The sequence below is a fragment of the Melampsora larici-populina genome, assembly GCF_000204055.1.
Source record: "Melampsora larici-populina 98AG31 unplaced genomic scaffold MELLAscaffold_13, whole genome shotgun sequence".
Lineage (NCBI taxonomy): Eukaryota > Fungi > Basidiomycota > Pucciniomycetes > Pucciniales > Melampsoraceae > Melampsora > Melampsora laricis-populina.
The window spans coordinates 1,615,466-1,635,419 of NW_006768777.1; the positions used below are offsets into that span (position 1 = coordinate 1,615,466).

Sequence of the window (19,954 nt, forward strand, 5' to 3'; positions counted from 1 at the left end):
AAGATAATGCAGTGTGCTAGTTTGAAAATGCTCCAGCCAAAGGTCCACAGGCTCACACGCCAAATTTCGTGGATAAGCTACAGCCCTTTGCATAATTGATGACTTTGAAGAAAAAAAAACCTCGAGTTTTCAAATAAAAACCTTGAGTTTTGTCAAAAAGATGCTGAGTTTTTCAAAAAGTCAGTGAGTTTTTTTTGGAAACCTGGCTCAGTAAGTCTAAAAGAGAAAGAGCTCGCTCAGTTTTTGAAAAACTCAACGAGTTTTTGAAAAAAACTCGCAGGTTTTTTTGAAAACTCAAGCGTTTTCTCTTTTTTCAAAGTCATCAATTCTGCAAAGGGCTGTATAAGTCCCTCTCTCAACTACTCATTCGTCCGAGAGGGACTTAGTTAGGTTAGGCTGGCGTCAGGGGTTGTCTTGACTCTTCAGTTCACGCGGTGGGCGCGACTTTTCAAAAAGGGAGCGCCCGAGGCGCGTCTGTACAGGCTGGGCGCGCCCGGTTTGGCTGGGGGCGCGAAAGGCGCCAGAGGAGCGAGAAAAAAACATGTATTGAACCAAAAAACAACTATCAGGGGTTTGGCTGGGGTCGCAAAAGTTGTCAGACAAGTAGGAAAACACCCTAATAAGACAAAAAAAAGTAACTAGCAGTTTGGCTGAGGCGCGAGACAAATAAAATGAAATATAACAAAATATAAAGACTATTGGAGTAGTCAAATACATATATCATCCATGTCCCATGACTCGTTATCGCTCTCTCCTTGAGTGTTAGAGGTATCTTTATTAATCGAGTCTATGGTTGGATTGCGAGTGAAGTTAGTGAAATCAAAAAGGGTATCAATGAATCCCCAGTGGTCACGAGTTTCATCGTCTTCCTCTTCAGCCAAAGCATGAAGGGCAAAGACTCCTTGCTCAAATTCTTGTAAATCATCAATTCCTGTGAAGATCGCTCCATCGTGAGTGTCGTCATCGTTGTTCTTGCTTTTCTCGACATCTTTTTGATAGACTTTAGCAGCGGCGTGCTCATCCTTCACACTGAGCTCGATTTGTGAGATCATCTTTAAAGTAGATATCTTCATGGAATGGTGATTTTTAGTTTTGGTGGCACCCATCATCGAGAATATGCTTTCAACGCCTACAGCATGGGCAACAAGCTCGTTCACTCGGATCGCAAAGGTTTTGAGTTGAAAGGTTTGTGGAGTTGTTGGAAGAGCAAGCCAGAAGTCGATTGGGTGGTTAACTGTAGTGTCAAACAAATCAGTTAATAGAAATATTACAAAGAAAAATAGATACACTTACGTTTTGTTGAAACACGAAATATTCCAACACCGCTGAAGTAGTGTAACACTTGCTCACGAAGGCTTAAGGCATCAGCCTTCTTGTAGTTCCAGGATTTTGCTAAAGATATGATCATCTTGATTATATCATCGATTGTAAAGGCCTTTGAAACAGCAACTTGACGAAACATAGGGTTTAAGAAGAATCCAACCATATATATTGGTTCGTTGAAGAGTTTGGCATGCTCGTGTAAGACTTGCAAGCAGTGAGCTTTGAAGGGTTCGAATTGTGGATAGCTGGAAAGATCAATCGCTAGAAGTTGCTGATAGACAGTACCGATCTCCTTCCAAATATCTCCAACTGAGGTGTTTGCTTTTTCTAATTGGCCGATAGCATTCACAATAGGTCGAAGAAGCTTAACCAGGATTGAGTTTGAGGTAAAATGATCGCGATTTTCAATGGCAATGATGATGTTTTTGTTGATGTTCGAAGTCGGTACCGATTTGTCCCTTAACATCGCAAGACAGCTTTGAAATCCTTTTTCGTGGCTTTCCACGGACATTGCAACTTTAGCCATTGAATACCACCTAGATTCACAGAATGTACAAAGACCATGAGCAACACCCTCTTTTTTTCGCCATTTCAACAACTTGTGACTCCAAAAGCTTGACGAGCTGAAAAAGTTAACTAGTGCTCGATCGATTTCGACCGTTCCTTTCATATCCACATGTGCAACCACCTTTTTTGCAATGAGATTGAATACATGTAAGCAACATGCCAATGGAATAACATGATTGAACTCGGTGTTCACCATTTTCTGTAAAGAAAACATTGTCAGTTGGAAATGTTAATGTATAAATAAAGGGACATTTGAAACCCACACGTAATTTGATCATTGAGCTAGGAGAATCGGTGACAATGGCACCAATTTGTTCCCAGGTGACACCTTGTCCATCGAGGACGTCTTTCAAAGCCACCAAGATGTTTTCAGAGGTGTGTCAAACATCATCAAGATCTAATACATCGATCAATTTTTTGAAACTTGTACCACGAAGGAGGAGGAGAGCATAGACACTGTTGCGTGAGCAGTCAGACCATCCATCAAGCGAGATGGTGAGATTGGTTTGTTGCTTGAGTTCAGCCTTGGTTTTGACCGAATACGCAGCATGAAGTCGAGGAAGAACCGTATCCATCATGATGAATCGGGAGGCAGGAGTGTATGGTGTAATCGAGATACTTTGTTGAAAAGCTTGGAAAGACGGATTTTGAAGGAACCGAAAGGGCACATGGCCAGTAATCAAAGCTTTGAGCAAAAGTTCATAAGTTTCTTGGACTTTATCTGGTTTACGATGCTTGAAGAACAGACTGAAGTCGTGCTGAATCTTGGGTCGCTTGATCAAAGAGGTGTCTGAAGTTTCAGACATCTCGCGGCTTTGATTGTTCATATCGGCTGTTGAGGGTGTGTCTTTTCCAGTTCGGACTAGCTCAAGTTCCTCATATGCCGATTTGTCGGAGGCCGAGACGGACTTGCAGTCTTGGGTGATATGAAGATAAAGTTTGGCTGGCTTTCCGTCCATCACTAAGTTGCAGCTCATGCACTTAGCAAGTCGTCGTCCGTTATTACGTTCGTCTAAAGCTTGGAAACCAGTCCATCTGGTACAGCTTTTGCTAGGTGGTTTGATCCATGATGCCGATACAGGAACTTCAATCGGCATGTTGAAATGAAGTTTGTTGATCCTGAACTTTGATGTGGAAGATGAGCGGCCTTCGAGGTTTTTTTTAGAATATGGAAGGTGGGAATATGTGTGATGGGCTTTTTTACAGGTTCCAACACCTTCCGATGACAAGATAGTACCCTGGGCGCGCCCACCCCCAAAATGAGCTTTGCGGGCGCTCCCGGGCGCGCCCGCTCCAGGCGCTACCTGGGCGCGCCAAACGCGCCGCGCCCACCGCATGATCTTCAGTGCTTTACAGATGTCAGCGATGAGCGTCAAGTGCGTGACAGGTGCGGCTGACACTCGCTACGGTTCTTTCCACAATGTCTGCGTCAATCGCCACCAACTCCACCAGACATCAAGTGACCAAAATCAATCTTATCAACAATGCGACTTACACTTGACGAAGCACTAAGTATGCTTTTCTTTCGATACTTCAATGTGATTGGATCTCTAGATTGATGCTTCGATGTGGTCCGTCTTTCACAGAGCTCCAAGAAGCCCGTGAAGCCAAGATACGAGAGGACTGGATCCGAGTGATGGAGATGCGGATCAATCGAGAAAAGCTTTCGGAATGTTATCGTACAGAGGGAGTCAACTCTTACGAGCAATGTGCTCACCTTGCCCAAAAGGTTCTCGACCAAATTCCTGATGGAAGGGTGAGTACAAGTCTCGCTGGTTATGTTCTATGTGCTCTCTCATCAGAGAAGGACTTGCCTTCAAACTCTCAAATATATTCGACAAGGCCCCATTATCTCCAAGTTCTAGACCACACAATTCCGTTGAGCCTTGTGCATAGCTAATGCCATCCTGCTATTCCCCAGATCAAAGGATTCCGATTATTGAACGAACAATAGACCACCTCGCCTGTGTCCAGCCCATCTCGGGAGATTAGGACTCGATTTGGTAGAAGCTCAAATTCTTTACTGGTTAAGAAGGCACCCTCCTCAAGAGACTATTCTGATTTGCAGTGTAGTTCGATGGCAAATGTCCAGCCCGTAGCTTCGTCAAAACACCACACATTTGGCTCTGTTGGCTTTCTTACTTCCTCCTACTTCCAAACTTTACTCACCAATAAATTCATGTAAAAAAACCGAATTTCAATCCGAATCGACTAGAGTTATCGTTAGGATCGCTCCCGAAAGACGCCAATCTCAGAAGAACTTGTTTCTAAGACAACTTTGCTGCGAGTCCCTACATGAACCTGTTTTTATTGTGTATCAGGGGTTTACATATGATTGAAAAAGCGGCATTGAATGAGCTTGATACTCTGACATACCCAAAGGCCTGTCTTTGAACGTACGAGCAGGCGAGATCGAGCTTTCTCCTAAAACCGGGGCTGTTCAGCTAAGTACCCTCAAGATATCTCCATCAAGCGGAGTTATCTGCTGTCCTGTGCGCTCAGCTATAGAAATCCGATTGGACAGAATTGAGTGCTGCTCTCACTCGGTCTCAGCACGTCAAGTTTCACATTGCAGAAGTTGCAATTTTGATTGTTAGAGTAGATTGATAGCATTTATTAGATGAACTTTCCAGCTTGAGGAGCCGGTCCTTCACAAGTTGCAAGAGTCATAATGTGACTCAATCCAGCAACTCCTGGTAGCTCATCCTTCAAGAGGGACTAATTCATGTCAGGGCTATGACCCGGCCCCGTAACTTCGTGGCCGGCCGCTGGGGTTTGCCCGGCCCCGTCAAGGCCCAAAGCCATCCAGAATCTAGGCAGGGCCCACCAGGGCGTGCCCCATAATGTAGGGCGTTGGGCTAGGTGGAGAGGGGCTCATTTTGGGCACGGAAAAAGCGGGCAGAAGCATAGATTTTAGGTTCAAAAAAACAAAATAGATCATCACTATCAGTATCTAAATCAAATACAAAGGTATCAATCACTTAGAAACAATGTGTGTAACTTGTGAGCTATTAGATATAGAATGATATAAGTTCTTAAAAGCTACTTGTATAAAACTTGTGAGCTACTAGATGTAAAATAGCTACCAAGAAAGAAATAAAAAACTTAGGAGAGCTGGCGGGACCAGCTTTTGAGGCACACTTGGGCCTCAAGATGTTGGGTAGTGAATGAAGCCCGATGGTCACTCATTACTCTTGAAGCACTAGAGAAACACCGCTCAGATGGTGCACTAGTGGCAGGCACAGCCAACATTGCCTTGGCCATATGCACTAGATTCAGCCAGTGACACTGATTCAAGCTCCAGTAGTGAAGGACATCACACTGCTCATCTTCTTGAGGGGCTTTCAGATACTTGTTGAACTCATGCTCGATAGGAACCATTTGGAGTTGTTACATATTTTTAGATGTTTCTTATACTGTCCAAAGACTTTTTGTAAACTTTGCTTTGTTTTACTTTATTGTGGATTTTCATATGAAGCCAAATTCAGTTTTAGTGATATGTCCGTTGAATTGTGATGCAAGAGCCCTTGTTGATTCTGCATTATTGGTAAATTGGTATTCTTTTTCTGAGGTGACAAAGTATTTCAATGAGTGTATGAAAACTAAATTTTGGTTTGCCTCAAGGGGCGAGATAGTCAGGCTTGGGCCCCTAGCTTGACAAAAAACTTGTGACAGCAGTGTTTAAAACAGGAACTGAAAAACCTTTGTGCTAAGGCATTCAACAGCTCAGGTCTTGCTTGGTAAAACAACATTGGTTGATTTTTCTCAAGTCCCATTTGACACTGAGGGTGTGGATATTTTGAAAGCAACAGAAGAGTATTGAATTTTGAAGGACTTTTCACAAAGTCAAAAGTGGCTGTCTAGAGCTGTCTGCTGTGGGGTGCTCCATTCCAAGAAAGGCTCAACAAGATCCGGCCCGTTGTGTTTCCCGTTTGGAGCTTATCTGTGGCTTCCAATCTACTTGGGGCTGTTTGCCGCATCTTACCAAATTTCTTCGAAAACCATCACCAACTTTCTCTGACATCATTCTTCATCAACTTCAATTACAGCTATCTTCTAAGGATGTCCTCAATTTGATATGCGGCTATATTGGTGAATGTCAGGACACTTACCTGTGGGAAGAGCAGTGGCTGCCATTGCTGTCTGTAGGTTTAACTCCTCAAAAACCTGATTCTGTCACGTTTTTGTGGAGCCTGACATGAGCAACAATTGAATAAAGTTAGAAGCTTTCTATGTTTGTGCCTGAAGTGTTGTGAACTTTGAATGCATGACTACGCAACTTGCACTTTCATCCACGTATGTTGTGCACAAGTTCAAGTTGTAGATTTATTTTGTTGAGCATATGGGCGGGCTTGCCCGCCTGAGGTCTAGTGTTATGTATCTTTTTTTGAATCACTGAGCATTTTTCCAATTGTTGAATTTTCAATTTGATTATGGTGTGACATTGGAGAAGTTATGGAAATATTTATGAAAATATCTTGAATCTTAGCTTGATAACCTATATATTTGCTATGAACATGATAATCTTATCCTGAGGTTGTTTCTTCTTGCTGTTTCAACGCAATGAGTCCATCAGAAGTACTGGTCAAAGGGGTGATTGGAGGGAATGATTCAAATTTGTTGGACACAACACAGAACAAACTCTCAATACCGAATGAAAATATTTTGAGCTGGATGGATGTGGTTGTCTCAACTGGTGAGTTGTTGGTGATAGAAACTAATAAGTGACTTTGATGAGAGCTTCAAGGGTTATTACACATAGATGCTGCAGCATGCCAAGTGCGCTGAAGGTTAGCAAGCCCACCCTAGGTTCTTGAGTGCATGAAGACCGCTCCGAGAGGTACTCGGAGCGCTCTGAAAGGGTTTCAGAGTGCTCTGAGAGGGTCTCAGAGCGCTCTGAGTAGAGCTTCATCAAGGATACAATATGACACCTGTCTCAAGTTGTTGAGAATGGGTCTTATAACCCTAACCCTAACCCTAGTTACTGTTGTGGTAAAAGACATGAATTGGTCAAGTACATAATAAGTTAGAAGTGTAGGTATGGTGTGAAGGAAGAGAAAGGTTTGGTTTCAAGAATGTAGAAGACAGAATCACCTCAAGATGAATTGACTCAGTACAGAACAGTCCGCTTCAAGACAGAAGGAAACTTATCACTCAAAGAAGTATCATGGCTTATGTTTAATCATCTCCCCTTTGGGATGTTTGTGAAGTGTTGTTTCTTGTTCTCCGTGATAGTTCTCCTTTGGCTCAGAAGTTTCTCAATATGTTGTAGTTCACGTTATCTGGTTGTGTAGTTCAAAATTTTTCTCTTGTGTCTGATTGAGTCTTATATACCTCATCTCTCTCTTGCTCTGAGTTTTGTTCCTCACCGTTAGGAACGTGTTAAACTCAGAGTAAGTTTTTCCTTCTAGTCATTGCTTACTTGTTATTGGCCTGGACACAGCTCACTCGTCTCTACGTAGTCTCTTTCATTCTTCCTGCACCACCGCAGGTAAGAGCATGATCTTTTCCGCCGAGTCTACCTTGTCGAGTTCACATAGAGCTTTACTTATTTCACCTGTCTGTCCAGGTTGCATTTCATAGCTTGTGTTGCGTAGATTATTCAATCCGCATCGAACTCTTTCAGTTACAGTGCCTGATAGCCTATGGCTCAGGAGGCACTTAAAGCAATGCATAAAAAAAAGTATACCATTGGGACCATATGGGTCCTTGCAGTAGCGTAGGCTGAGCCAGAGAGGGGAAGAATCACCATTTGTCAGAGCGGATGAAACTACAGGCACTGTGAAGCTGCCCTCTACCTTTGAATGTTATGGGTGCCCAAAGGCACGACGGTACCCAGAGAGTTCCATAAGAGATTGGAGATAGCGGCCCTGAAGATGATAGGCCCGAAAGAATTCGGCCCCGAGATCTCTAGCTAGAGATATCAAAGAGAACGCACGGACAGGTGAAAATCTCTGTCCTCGCGATTACCACTATCTCCCAATCTCACTTTTGATAAGAAAGAATCACCACAGCTTTCTTATCCCATCACAAAAATTTCTTTTTCAGTTAGATAGTTTATAGAGATAAAGATAGAGAATAGGAAGATTGCAAAAGATCAACGTTCACATACATTATAATTAGATTGGAATCAGAAACCTAGTTTATTCTTATAAGCGCAGAAGAAAGAGCTCAAGAAAAACTTTGTCAATCATTATTATTCAAATCTGAGAAACTCAATCTATCTTAATCATTCCAAAACTTAATCATTGTTCCATATTTAGAAATGAATATCGAAGAGTTCAACAAGAAGGCTGCAGATAGTGTATTAGAACCACGAAACTTATCGGCCGACAATACTGAACAAGGTTTGTCAACGTCCAAGAAGAAACAACAAGTCAACACAAGAAGTAAGAAGGCGCAAGAACATGCGAAGCTTAGTGAACAGAGTAGAAATGATGAGAATACCAATCATACAGACCCAAATTTAACTAATACCGTGGTAACAGGTCAATCATCAACTAATACACTAACACAACAAACAACTACAAACAATGAAAATAGAAACGCAGATCTTCAACGACAAGCGAACGAGAATAGAACTGAACAGATTGGTGAAATAGAAGGGATAGCAAATGTGGAGAGGGAAGATGGAAATGAAAACAATCAGGTTTTACGAAACAACCTGTTAGGTCTATGTGAGTATGATTTCCTTCTCAAGAATAGTAATAACTGTATGTGGTAGTTTCCGGTTAAAGTCCGAAGGTTCATTGAAATATTATGCTAGTTTCCGGTTGAAGTCCGAAGAATCTATCTTAGATTATTGATGGAAATATCCAAGTCTAAAAGAAGAATAGAAAAGCTAGATTCCGGTTGAAATCCGAAGACATAAAGTGTAGAGATGAAGATCCGTCTCTAAATCAAATTAGTTACGAGAAAGCTTGATTCCGGTTGAAATCCGAAGTGTTGATTGCTCATCAACAAGTATCTTACGTAGTTGCTTACGAGATGATATGATTTCCCTTGATTGGTTCAGATCCGGACACAGATGATGTCGACCCGAACCCTGATATTTGCTTAGCACAAGCAAAATGGATAACGAACATACAAAATGCTTATAAGAAGAGGAATTATAAGAAAGTGGAACTTCTTGCTAAGAGCTATACGACTTGGTGTGAAAAGAATAAGACGATAGAACGAGACCCCATGTTATATGATATTGATAGTGACGGTAAGCAAAAAAAAAAAAAATCTATATATATATTCTGGTCAAAAGGCTGACTATGATCCGTGATAAAACAAATTAGAAGAAGAAGACGAGATGATAGAGAGAGATGAAGAAGTAGGACAACATACGCAGAAAAAGGCGAAATTAGAGAAAGAAAAAGTCAACACCGAAATAGCAATGGGAGCTAGCTTAACTCATACTATGCCGAAACTATCTGAATATTTTGACAAATTAATGATCAACAAGAATAGGCACGTACCAGTGTCGATCTTTAATGTAAAATGGTTGTTGTTAGACAAGAATTTCATGGCTACAAAGAAGGCGAAGACATCCAATTGCGGGTCAGACACAATCCCTTATATAGGATTGGCAGTTCCAAGTGAATGGAGACTAACGAGTTCAGAATGGTCAAAACGATTCGATTTGATGGTCAAATATCATCAAACGGTGTACAATGAACTACCAAATCAGAAAGATCATCCCATAGCCCCACGATTAATGGCTCATAAAGCAGTTGTATTAGAAATCCAATTAGAACGACAAGGAAGTTGGACTCCTGCTTTCCGGTACGATTTAGCCCAAAGACAAAATGTTTGGGAACATCGGCTTCCAGATGGTAGAATGTCAGACGTGGGAACGAGAAATGAATTACTGGTGAAACAAGCTTTGATAGATTCAGAATTCGCGAAAGATGACCTTTATGATGATAATCCCTACGCAATCGGTTATTCGTTACAAAACAAGAGCCCAATTGATGGACAACTATACCCGGAATACAAGTCCTGGGACGGCTTGAACATTCCCAACGAGCTAAAACTAGAGGGAACTGGTGGAAGGTTGATCTCTGCACTAACTCCGTTACCTAGCGTGAATCATTTTGAAAACATCAGTTGGCAAGCAGGCCCATCAAGGAGTCAGAGAAATGGAGAAAGAGGGGGAAGAGGTTCTTACCACAATAGAGGTCAGCATACAAATCGTGGACATCATAACGGACCAAGGAGAAACTACCCTACATATAATCACCCTAATAACAACTTTCACGCTAGTAATAACCAGTCTTCATTCTATCAGGCTAATAATGGATACGCTAGCCCGTATGTTCATGGGAATCATCATGTACAACATCAAAATTTGAACTCCACTCATTTCCAACGACCAGCCATAGGTCCAGGGAGTTTTAGCGGACCGTCTAGACAATTGTTATTAGAAAATAACCAAGTAGCAACAAGCGGAGGTACAGAAAAAGGGAAAGGTGCAGCAGGCAACACGAAGCAAGTGTAATGCATTGATTTCACACTTTTTCCTTGAAAATAAACAAAAGAAACTTTCTTGTTGTTACCATAGGTGATTATCCTTAGAGTGAGGAGAGTTGAAGTTAGAATCGTTGTTCACCAATCTCACGCCGTTAAATTCCTAGTTATTCTGCTTCATTAGACCCATTTCCTTTCTAGATTAAAAAAAAAAAAAAAAAAAAACTGTTTTTTTTACCTTATGATTATGTCTTGATGTGTTTCTTTTTCTTGTTGCTTCTCCTGATTGTCATTTTATCACATGTGTTGATGCAAAGAATGATACAAGCATAAATAACTGATATGTCGTGCCATTTACCCTACAGCACGGTGTGCATAGTGGGAGCGGTAACACCTGAGTTGAGAAGTCAATCGACTGTGCATGAGAGAGAGAAGGACGGTGATACACAGTTAGTGAATTCACGAAATTTCGAATCTCGGTGGCCACAAAAGGCCAAGTGCGAAATGAAAATAGAAGAATGGGAATTAATCTTAGAAGACTGTAAACTTACGGATAAATGGGCACATGTGGTTAAAGCCTTGAAAGAAGGTTTCGATCAGGGAATACCGAATCACCGGCTTGGAAATCTCAGATGGTTCACCCCAGATAACCACAAATCAGCATTAGCAGTTAAAAATCAAATCATGGCAAATTTATATAAAGAAAGAGAGGCTGGTAGGGTATTCGGTCCATTCACACATGAAGAAGTTTTCAACAAGATCGGTTTCTTCAGATCTAACCCGATGGGAAGTGTAACGAATAATGACGGGTCGTTACGTATGATTAACGACCTCTCCTTCCCAAAAAACAAAGCAGCGCTGGAACGGAAAGGAGAATCCAACACAAACGACGATATTCCAACAACTAGTGCAGAAGATTGGACATGTCAAGGAAAGAACCCATATTCAGATGAAGCAAACGAGTTATTAGAAGAGTTAGATTATCCAAATGAGGATGGACATTTACCTTCAGTTAATTCCTTTGTAGATAAAGAGAATTATAAGACTTCATGGGACGATTTCGTGGTGGTTGCAACTTACTTCAAGAAAATGACAGGGAAATTGTTATTGTTAGCAATAGTAGACTGGAAAAAGGCGTATAGACAGGGTCCAACTCACATGTCCCAATGGAGATATCTGACTATTAAAGACTTCGACAATAGAATTTGGATTGATACAAGGATAGCTTTTGGTGGCGTAGCTGGTTGTGGCACCTTTGGATGGATGGCGGACGCTTGGCGAGATATGATAACCTGTTTATTTGGAGTCAAGAAGATATTTAGATGGGTAGATGATAATCTCTTCGTCAAAGAAGAAACAGACTTACTAGATATGGATAGCATATTACAAGTTACAAAGAATTTAGGCGTACAGTCCAATGGTGAAAAATTTAGTGACTGGAAGGAAGAACAAAAATACTTAGGTTTTATTTGGAACGGGAAAAATAAAACAGTTAGACTTCCAGAAGATAAACTGAAACAGAGGATACAACAAGTAAAAGATTTACTCACATTAGAAAAACGGTGGAACCTGAAAGAAATCGATAAAGTCGTGGGTCAACTAGGACACCTGACTTACATTTTACCACATATGAAATGTTATATGTGGGATTTATACTGGTGGACAAATACGTGGTATAACTCGAAGGCTTCAAGGAAGGTCCCTGAACAGGTGACAGGCGATTTGAATGAATGGTTACAGACCTTGTTAGAATTTGAACCATTAAGATTGATCCCCAACATCGATCCCGTAGATATAGGTTGGGTGGGGGACGCCAGCCCAAATTTCGGGATAGGAATACTAGTAGGCAATCGCTGGGCTCAATTCGAATTGGTCGAAGGGTGGGATACTACAGGTCTCCCACCCAACAGCCCGAAGTGTAGGATATCGTGGCTAGAGACGGTGGCTATCCGACTCGGGCTAAGAGTCGTGTCTGATTTGTTTCCTACGGCCGGAAGATGCTTCCAGGTGTTGACCGATAACACCACTACAGAAGCAGTTATACAAAATAGGAAATCACGCGATAAGTTAGTTAATCAAGAGTGGAAACACATCCAGAAGGCACTTACCTTCTTCCAGTGTGACTTGAACATTGGTCGGGTTGAATCTGCTAGCAACCGAGCAGACGATCTATTGAGAGGTGGAACTAGTGATTGGGATCTAGACTTCGAAGTCAAAATAAACATACCAAACGACCTACTGCCATTACTTAAGCGTCACGTTCGGAAAAATGGAAAATGAGAAGAAGATTGTACAGTTTTTGAGTAATGAGTTTTCGTAAGTAACGTTCAAAAAAAAAAAAAACCAAGAAGAAGATGCAGTAGGCTTACAACTTGAACTGACATGTCTTGATTGTTGGGAAATATGATGATACGGTGGTAGGTCGATCACATGGCGTTCTAGCATCGTTCAGAGAGCTCTACTCAGTGGTAGCTGGAGTCAAGCAACCCTCGAAAACTATTTGTCGGCCGTATCTAAACTTGTGAAGTTCGCAGAGAAAACTGGACGAACGAGGAAGGACATCTTGCCCTTGAACGCGATGGCCCTATACGAATTCATCACGTGGGCAGGAGAACCGAGTAATAAGTTGATCAGTGAAGAACTTAGACTAGAAGTTGATAAGAAGAGTAATAAAGTTACAGCTGAGACGCTCACGAAATACATCTCAGGAATTAGATCATGGCATTTATTTCACAACAAACCTTTCCCTCAAGAAAATGATGCGACTGTCAAACGCCTGTTGAAAGCAGTTAGTGTGGCGGATGTTAGTAGGAAGGAGAGGATAAAGGAAGCTAAACGACCTGTTGAACTTCGCCATATGGCTGAATTGTTAAAAGGACTCACAGACGGATGCCCTAAGAATCAAGCTGCATTAGCAATAGCGGTCACTGCATTTTGGGGAATGGCTAGATTAGGAGAGCTAGCTTCAGATAGGAAGGGGAAAAGACAAATATTAGTAAAAGATGTTTTATTTGGAGGGAAGTACGATTTCATCAAGATAGCCATTTACAACGCTAAAACTGCTAAACCGGGCGAAATACAATGGTTACATCTCCATCGACGGCCTTCCTTGTTAGACCCAGTTAGGATTTTGTGTTTGCTGGTAGAATCTAATGATGGAACGACACAGAAAGATCCGCTATTTTCGTATGTCAACAAAAATGGAGAAAGGAAGACGTTAACTAAGTCGGAAGTAATGGTGATCTACAAGAAAATTTGGAAAACGGCGGACCCTCACAATCACTTAACCGGACACTCGTTCCGAGTTGGAGGAGCAACCTTGAGGTGGAATGATGGTCAACCTTTAGAAGATATTGTCCGAGTTGGTCGTTGGGAGTCTAAAGCATACCAATTATATCTGAGAAAGTATTCGTCAGAACAAGTAGAAGATGCGAAGTATGTGTGGGGCAAAATGGAGGATGAAGAAACTATGAGAGAAGTACCAGGTTATCAGAAAACGGAAGGTCCGGAAGAGATGAATGTTGGAAATGAGCGACATACCTTTGTAGTAGAAGATTGACAGAAGTGCATTATTGTAGAGAGAGGTATTACTGAAGAGAAATAGTTGATGATTAGGGATATCGTGACTTGGTCTGTACTTATTGGTCATTGAAACCAAGAAAAACCCAATAATGGGAATTGACATTTGACATTTGACATAACGACTTTAAGCAACAGACTCGGATCACGACAGGGTGGCTCTCCGCGGGCTCCGGACGTCATGTCCCGAGTAGTGGTAGCAGAGAACCACCCTATCCAGGGAGTCCACGGCCTTAGGCCCCCCCCAAACACGTGATACCTACCTCTTGAGAGGAAGGTAACACATAGAGACTTCAAGGATTAGAGTGGAGCTTACACCACAAAGACACTTATTTGCGTCAGGGCATTGGGCATGTCCCAAATTGGGGACACGACCCGACAGCCACTAACGGGGCGCTGGCTCGACGTCTGTATGCAAATATATCCGCGGTGCATCCTGAAGATGCTCTGGGTGCCCAAAGGCACGACGGTACCCAAAGAGTTCCATAAGAGATTGGAGATAGCGGCCCTGAAGATGATAGGCCCGAAAGAATTCAGCCCCGAGATCTCTAGCACAGTGTCATTTTACTAGTTACCGGCAGGCCAGTGAGTACGTCCACCTCAATCCAATCTCAAAACAATCTCAAAACAATCTCAAAACAATGTCAGTTCAATCTCAATCCAATCTCAATTTTTGGCCTAGAGGAGCAGACAAACAGTCTTCCAAAATGAACTGAAATAAAGTTTAGTTGCATGTCCACACATGAAGGTCTCAGAATTTTTGGAAGGTATGAGTGATTTTCAGATGAGCCACAACCAAATATCCTTCTAAGCCCCTTCCAAAAACTTCTCCTATAAAGCAGAAGGTGACAGCTCTTGATTATATAGATATGTTGGGATTCTTTGTTGGGAAGGAGGTTTCATAATCATAGATATAACTATCATATTAAGAAATGAAAATAGGAAAAGGGACAAGATGGGTGATAAAGTGGTTGTTTTTTGGTTTGTGATATCAATACATTGGTTTGTTATATATATACATTTTTCACTTGAATGGACAATAATTCATTCAATTCATATCATTTACTATGTTGGGCTTTTCATCTTATTTGTACATAGGTTTTTGATATACTTTTGTTTTGGGAAAGTGTATTTTTTTACTTTGGAAACTAGTAGTTTTGGCTTTTGCAAATATGGTAATTTCAAACTATGAAGGAAATGATGAATGTATGGTTGAGGGATCAGATTAAGTCTTAAATCATGAAGGTTCAACATACATATGAGCTGAAATGATTAGACTGTGCCTTTAATGACTTCTTCAGGAAATACCTGGTTTAACAATACAATTTGGTCAAAAACCCAAATCCAGAACTTGGGTGGTATATATACACCCCCCACAAGTCGCGACTTGTGGAGGTGTGTATAATCTAGCACTAGAGTGGTATCTACACACCCCTGCAGGTCGCGGCTTGTGGGGGAGTGTATACATACCACTCAAGTTCCCACACTCATCTTTTGGCTTATTTCCATCATTCACCTCAGGCTCAACCTCCTATTTTCACCAATCGAGTTCAATTTCTAAAGGTAATTCATTTCTATTTTTGTATTTCTTTTAATTTTTTTAATTTTTTTCTCTTCTTTTGATTCTTCTACCTAAAATTAATCAACTTCTTTCTTCCTTTTACATTCTTCACTTTATTTTGATTAAATTTCTTTTGTGCTTTCTAGATTGATTGATTCATCTTTCTACTTTCTACTTTTTTGATTTTGTTTCATTCTTCTTTTCCTTGTTCTTTATGACTTGTCTAAATTCAATCTTTTTCAAATGAAATGTTTCAATGGTAAGTCATCTGATTCTTCTCTTCTGTGATTCCTTTCTTTACTAACTGTAGTGTCCTTTATGTTGTTAAATGTGTTTCCAGTTCTTTCTTAATTGAATTTTGATTTGAATGTTTCCAGTGAGCTTTAATTAGATCAACCCACTCAATTACTAGTTTGTTTTGTTTATTTTCTTTTGTAGGGTTAGGTAATCAATCAATCAATCAATGAATTTCATCTATTTTTTACATTTCCTTGCATCTTGTTCTTGTTGTTGTAATTGGAAACTTCAAATTTTTCTTTCTTGTAATGTTTGTTTAATTGGATAATTCACACTGAACCCTAATGTTCTAAAATGAAATTTAATCACACAGAAAGCATTTGAATATGAAAAATGGAAAATGATGTACAAAAATGAAAGATTGAGTTGTGAAAGATGATCAAAAAACAAAAAACATTCATGTTTGAAGGAAAGGTTAAAGGGAATATTGGTTATAATGTTGATGTAAGGTGCCATGAAATAGTAGTGAGTTGATTCAAATCATCTAATGATTTGATTACCACAATGGGTTGCTTGGGATTTCATGCCAAGATGTTGATGCAAATCAAACAGGATCAAATTGGAGACCTCAATTAATCAAGACTGAAGGAATTTTTCATGGAAAGATTTTCATCCTTCAGAGGTTAATAAAAATTTCTGTACCCCAAGCTTATGCTTACTTTACCTGCTGAAGTTGAGCGCCTACATCTACCTCAGTACAAGAATTTTTGCAAAGGAATTATCAAGTTATATTGAAATTTAGTCAATACATCATCTAGACCTTCAATTTTTGAACAAATTGCAAATGTATCTTTATTGAATTGTGGCAGAATGTTAAAATCAGAAGCTAAGATGAGGTCAGGATCCAATTAAACTATCTCAAAAGGAAGTAAGAGCATGGCTTGGTTCTTTAACTTCAGGACAACATGAACCAAACTTCATTCAAAGATTAGTTATTACCAGGGTTGTGATCAAATGGACTGATAGTAGCTATTACATTTGTGTGTGAAGTATCAAAACAAGCAAGGAAGGTAAAACCTTTAGACTACTCAATCTTTGCAATATAATCTGTTTTGTAAAACTTTCAGAATGCAGTACACCATACATAGAAAGTAACAAGAAGCCACCAGAAGATTTTGGAGGATAAACTTTCATTTTAAGCTGTAGTACTGAACTAGCTCAATGCGGATCTGCAGGTATATGCAGCCCATGCATATCCCCCACTCAAACTGATTTTGAGGTCAATTTGATATTGAACTGACATTGATTTGAGTTTGAACTGACATCAGATTGAGATTGAATTGAGGTGAATGGAACTCACTGGCCTGCCAGTGACTAGTAAAATGACACTGTGTAGCTAGAGATATCAAAGAGAACGCAGGGACAGGTGAAAATCTCTGTCCTCGCGATTACCACTATCTCCCAATCTCACTTTCAATAAGAAAGAATCACCACAGCTTTCTTATCCCATCACAAAAATTTCTTTTTCCTCCCACCTGCCCCTTTGCCCGCCGCGCAGAGAACCACCCTATCCAGGGAGTCCACGGCCTTAGGCCCCCCCCAAACACGTGATACCTACCTCTTGAGAGGAAGGTAACACATAGAGACTTCAAGGATTAGAGTGGAGCTTATGTGCGAATAGTGATAATATATAATAAGTACTTAAGCATGTAAGTATAGATAATAGAAACTAAGAGATAAAATACACACATAAATAAAACATCTGAGACAGTGAACACTAAGAACTGATGGAAAATGATTTTGAACTTGAGAGTCTTCTCTAATTTTACTTATTTGTCTTTTTTGAAGTTTCTCAAAACCTGATTGCCACCGTCACCCCAGGCAAATTGAGGTCCATACAGGTTGTGCGGGCCTGAATGCATGTCTGGACCTGGTGCACCTGTCAGGCATCATACCAATCACATGTATTTGAGCATGTACTGAAATGTACATGTCACACAGCTATAAGTTGCTCACACATAAGGCTGCTACCCGGGTCGGCCTCAAGACAGGGCCAAGCCCTGCTCTGACCCAAGGGCACCTCAGAGAGCACTCGGGTTGCCTCAAGGCGCAGTATGTGTTTTTGGGGGAGAGGGGAGCGATACCAGTTGCTCAGCAAGTAGATGCTGAGCTGGCTGACTCCTTGGTGGCCTGGATATCACAAGGCCTCGTTGAATTCCGATTGGCCGGCATGGTAATAGAGTTGAAGAGTGCTGACTCAGCAGCTCAAAACTCCAGATCAAGTACTGCACATCACGTGGTGGGCGGGGCGCAATTGGCCTGCCCCAGGGGCAGGCCTCTAGGGCAGGCCTTTTGGAGCCGATTTTGGGGGTGGCGTGCCCAAGTTAGACTTAGGTCTATTCCACCAAGTTACTGTGTGAAAAAAATTCAAATCACACTTCAAAGTACTCACCTTACAACATATCCTCAATCTCAAAGCCACCGTCAGCAATATAATACTTCCATATCATGCCAAAAGTCAAATCCTCCTTGTCAAAGTCCGCCTCAGCCAAGTGGAACCAACCTACCGTCGGATTTGGAAAGCGATGGACAGGATTCTTGATGTCTGCTGAACTGAACACATCAACAAACCGCCGCCGGGCTCAATGTCAGCACTGTAAGGCTACGTTGGATGGAAAGCCAAGTGGATTATTTAATCATATCACCAAGAAATGCCCGTCAATCTCAATCTCAAAAAAGTCAGAATACAAACAGCTCATACTTGCTGAGCATAATGAGAAGACTGGGCGATCAAACTCTCAACCTGCAACGGAAACTGGCTCAAGTGATGATGGCGCTCCCTCACTGGTTCCAAAGTCAAAATTCATCCATGATTTCAGCTCACTGCATCACTTCAGAACGTACGACAAGGCCAAGTTAGCTGATCTTGACGAAGAGCTTTTGAAATCCCTCATCTCGGGGAAGGTAGCCTTTAGATTCCTTCACAACAAGTTTTTCTTGAACTATCAAAAAATGCTAGCTGTATGTGTATTCAAGCCTCCTACTCGTTATCGGATGATGGAAAATGTACTTCCAATGTTACATGCTAAACACGAGATAGCAATCAAGGAGAAGTTAGCGAAACAGTCAAACTTGACTATCACTTTAGATGGCTGGACTGACGTATCAAAAAACAGTATATACGCAGTTTTAGTTTTACGAGGCACTGAACTCAAGCAATTCATTGATGTTCTCGAATTGAATCAAAAGCGACATACCTCTGAAAACACCTTTTCCGCTTTGAATGACACTCTCAAGGCTCAGGGTCTTTGATGGGATCAGATCAGTGCTGTTGTCACTGATTCTCCAGCAGTTATGATAAAGTTTCGTGTAAGTCAACTTGTCAAGGCTTCTTCTTTCTTCTCACTGTCTTGTAATCTGATATGAACGTTTATCTCCTTTGTCAAATGATAGAAAATCATTACTGAGGAACATCCAGCGATCATCACCTTACCTTGCTGTCTTCATGTCATCAACTTAGTTACTAAAGACATTCTGTCGCATCCAAGCATGAGAGAGGTCGTCTCCAACAACAAAGAACTAGTCAATTTTTTCACCAAAGCTCATTATTGGATTCAATGGTTAGAGAGTTGGCGAGTTACTGAGAAAGTCGGACACGGAATCAAAAGTTTCTCCGAGACTCGATGGTTCTCTTTTGCCAAAGTCTGTCTGTCTGTTCAATCACACGAACTCGGTTTTCGAAAATGTGTCAAGACTTTGATCGATCGATCAACCGATGCGCCTTCAATGAAGAAGAGTATCAGGGACATCGTTTTCAATTGTCTTCACTTTGCTTCAAATGATGTCTTAGTCCGAGTACTCCAGCCAGTTGTTGATACAATTGCAAAATTAGAACGCGCGAATACTACCGTTGGTGAAGTTTGGAGCGAGGTGATTGTGTTGTACATGAAGCTCAAAGATATGAAAGTTGAATCTCAATATTCAACTTTCAAGTCTCACTGTATTCAAATAATCAACAAGCGATGCAAAGTCTTTGACGAACCGGCCTACATCCTTGGATTTTTCCTGACACCTCAGTTTCGTCAAATCGCTGCGTCTCAAAAATACGATATCAATTACTTCACGCGAGCTATTGTCAAAATTGCAAAAGTTTGGAAGTTCAAACAGATTGAATGTAAAAACCTGATCACACAAGTCTTACAATACTACAACTCCGAGGGTCCATTTCGT

General features: G+C 41.0%; 3 protein-coding genes across 3 annotated transcripts; 2 read left to right on the forward strand and 1 right to left on the reverse strand.

The window, feature by feature from the left end:
• Positions 1-3,469: 3,469 nt before the first annotated feature.
• On the forward strand, positions 3,470-3,649 carry MELLADRAFT_31936 (uncharacterized protein; the record flags this gene model as incomplete). The annotated part of the gene is made up of 1 exon (XM_007408680.1): positions 3,470-3,649. A coding segment is annotated over one exon (180 nt), but the record flags the coding sequence as incomplete, so codon positions are not given.
• Positions 3,650-8,155: 4,506 nt separating this feature from the next.
• On the forward strand, positions 8,156-10,544 carry MELLADRAFT_116166 (uncharacterized protein; the record flags this gene model as incomplete). The annotated part of the gene is made up of 2 exons (XM_007408681.1): positions 8,156-8,567; positions 10,257-10,544. 2 exons carry the CDS (start codon positions 8,156-8,158, stop codon positions 10,376-10,378), a joined length of 534 nt encoding a protein of 177 aa, XP_007408743.1.
• Positions 10,545-13,759: 3,215 nt separating this feature from the next.
• On the reverse strand, positions 13,760-13,996 carry MELLADRAFT_85314 (uncharacterized protein; the record flags this gene model as incomplete). Its single annotated transcript, XM_007408695.1, has 1 exon — positions 13,760-13,996. One exon carries the CDS (start codon positions 13,994-13,996, stop codon positions 13,760-13,762), a length of 237 nt encoding a protein of 78 aa, XP_007408757.1.
• Positions 13,997-19,954: the final 5,958 nt, after the last annotated feature.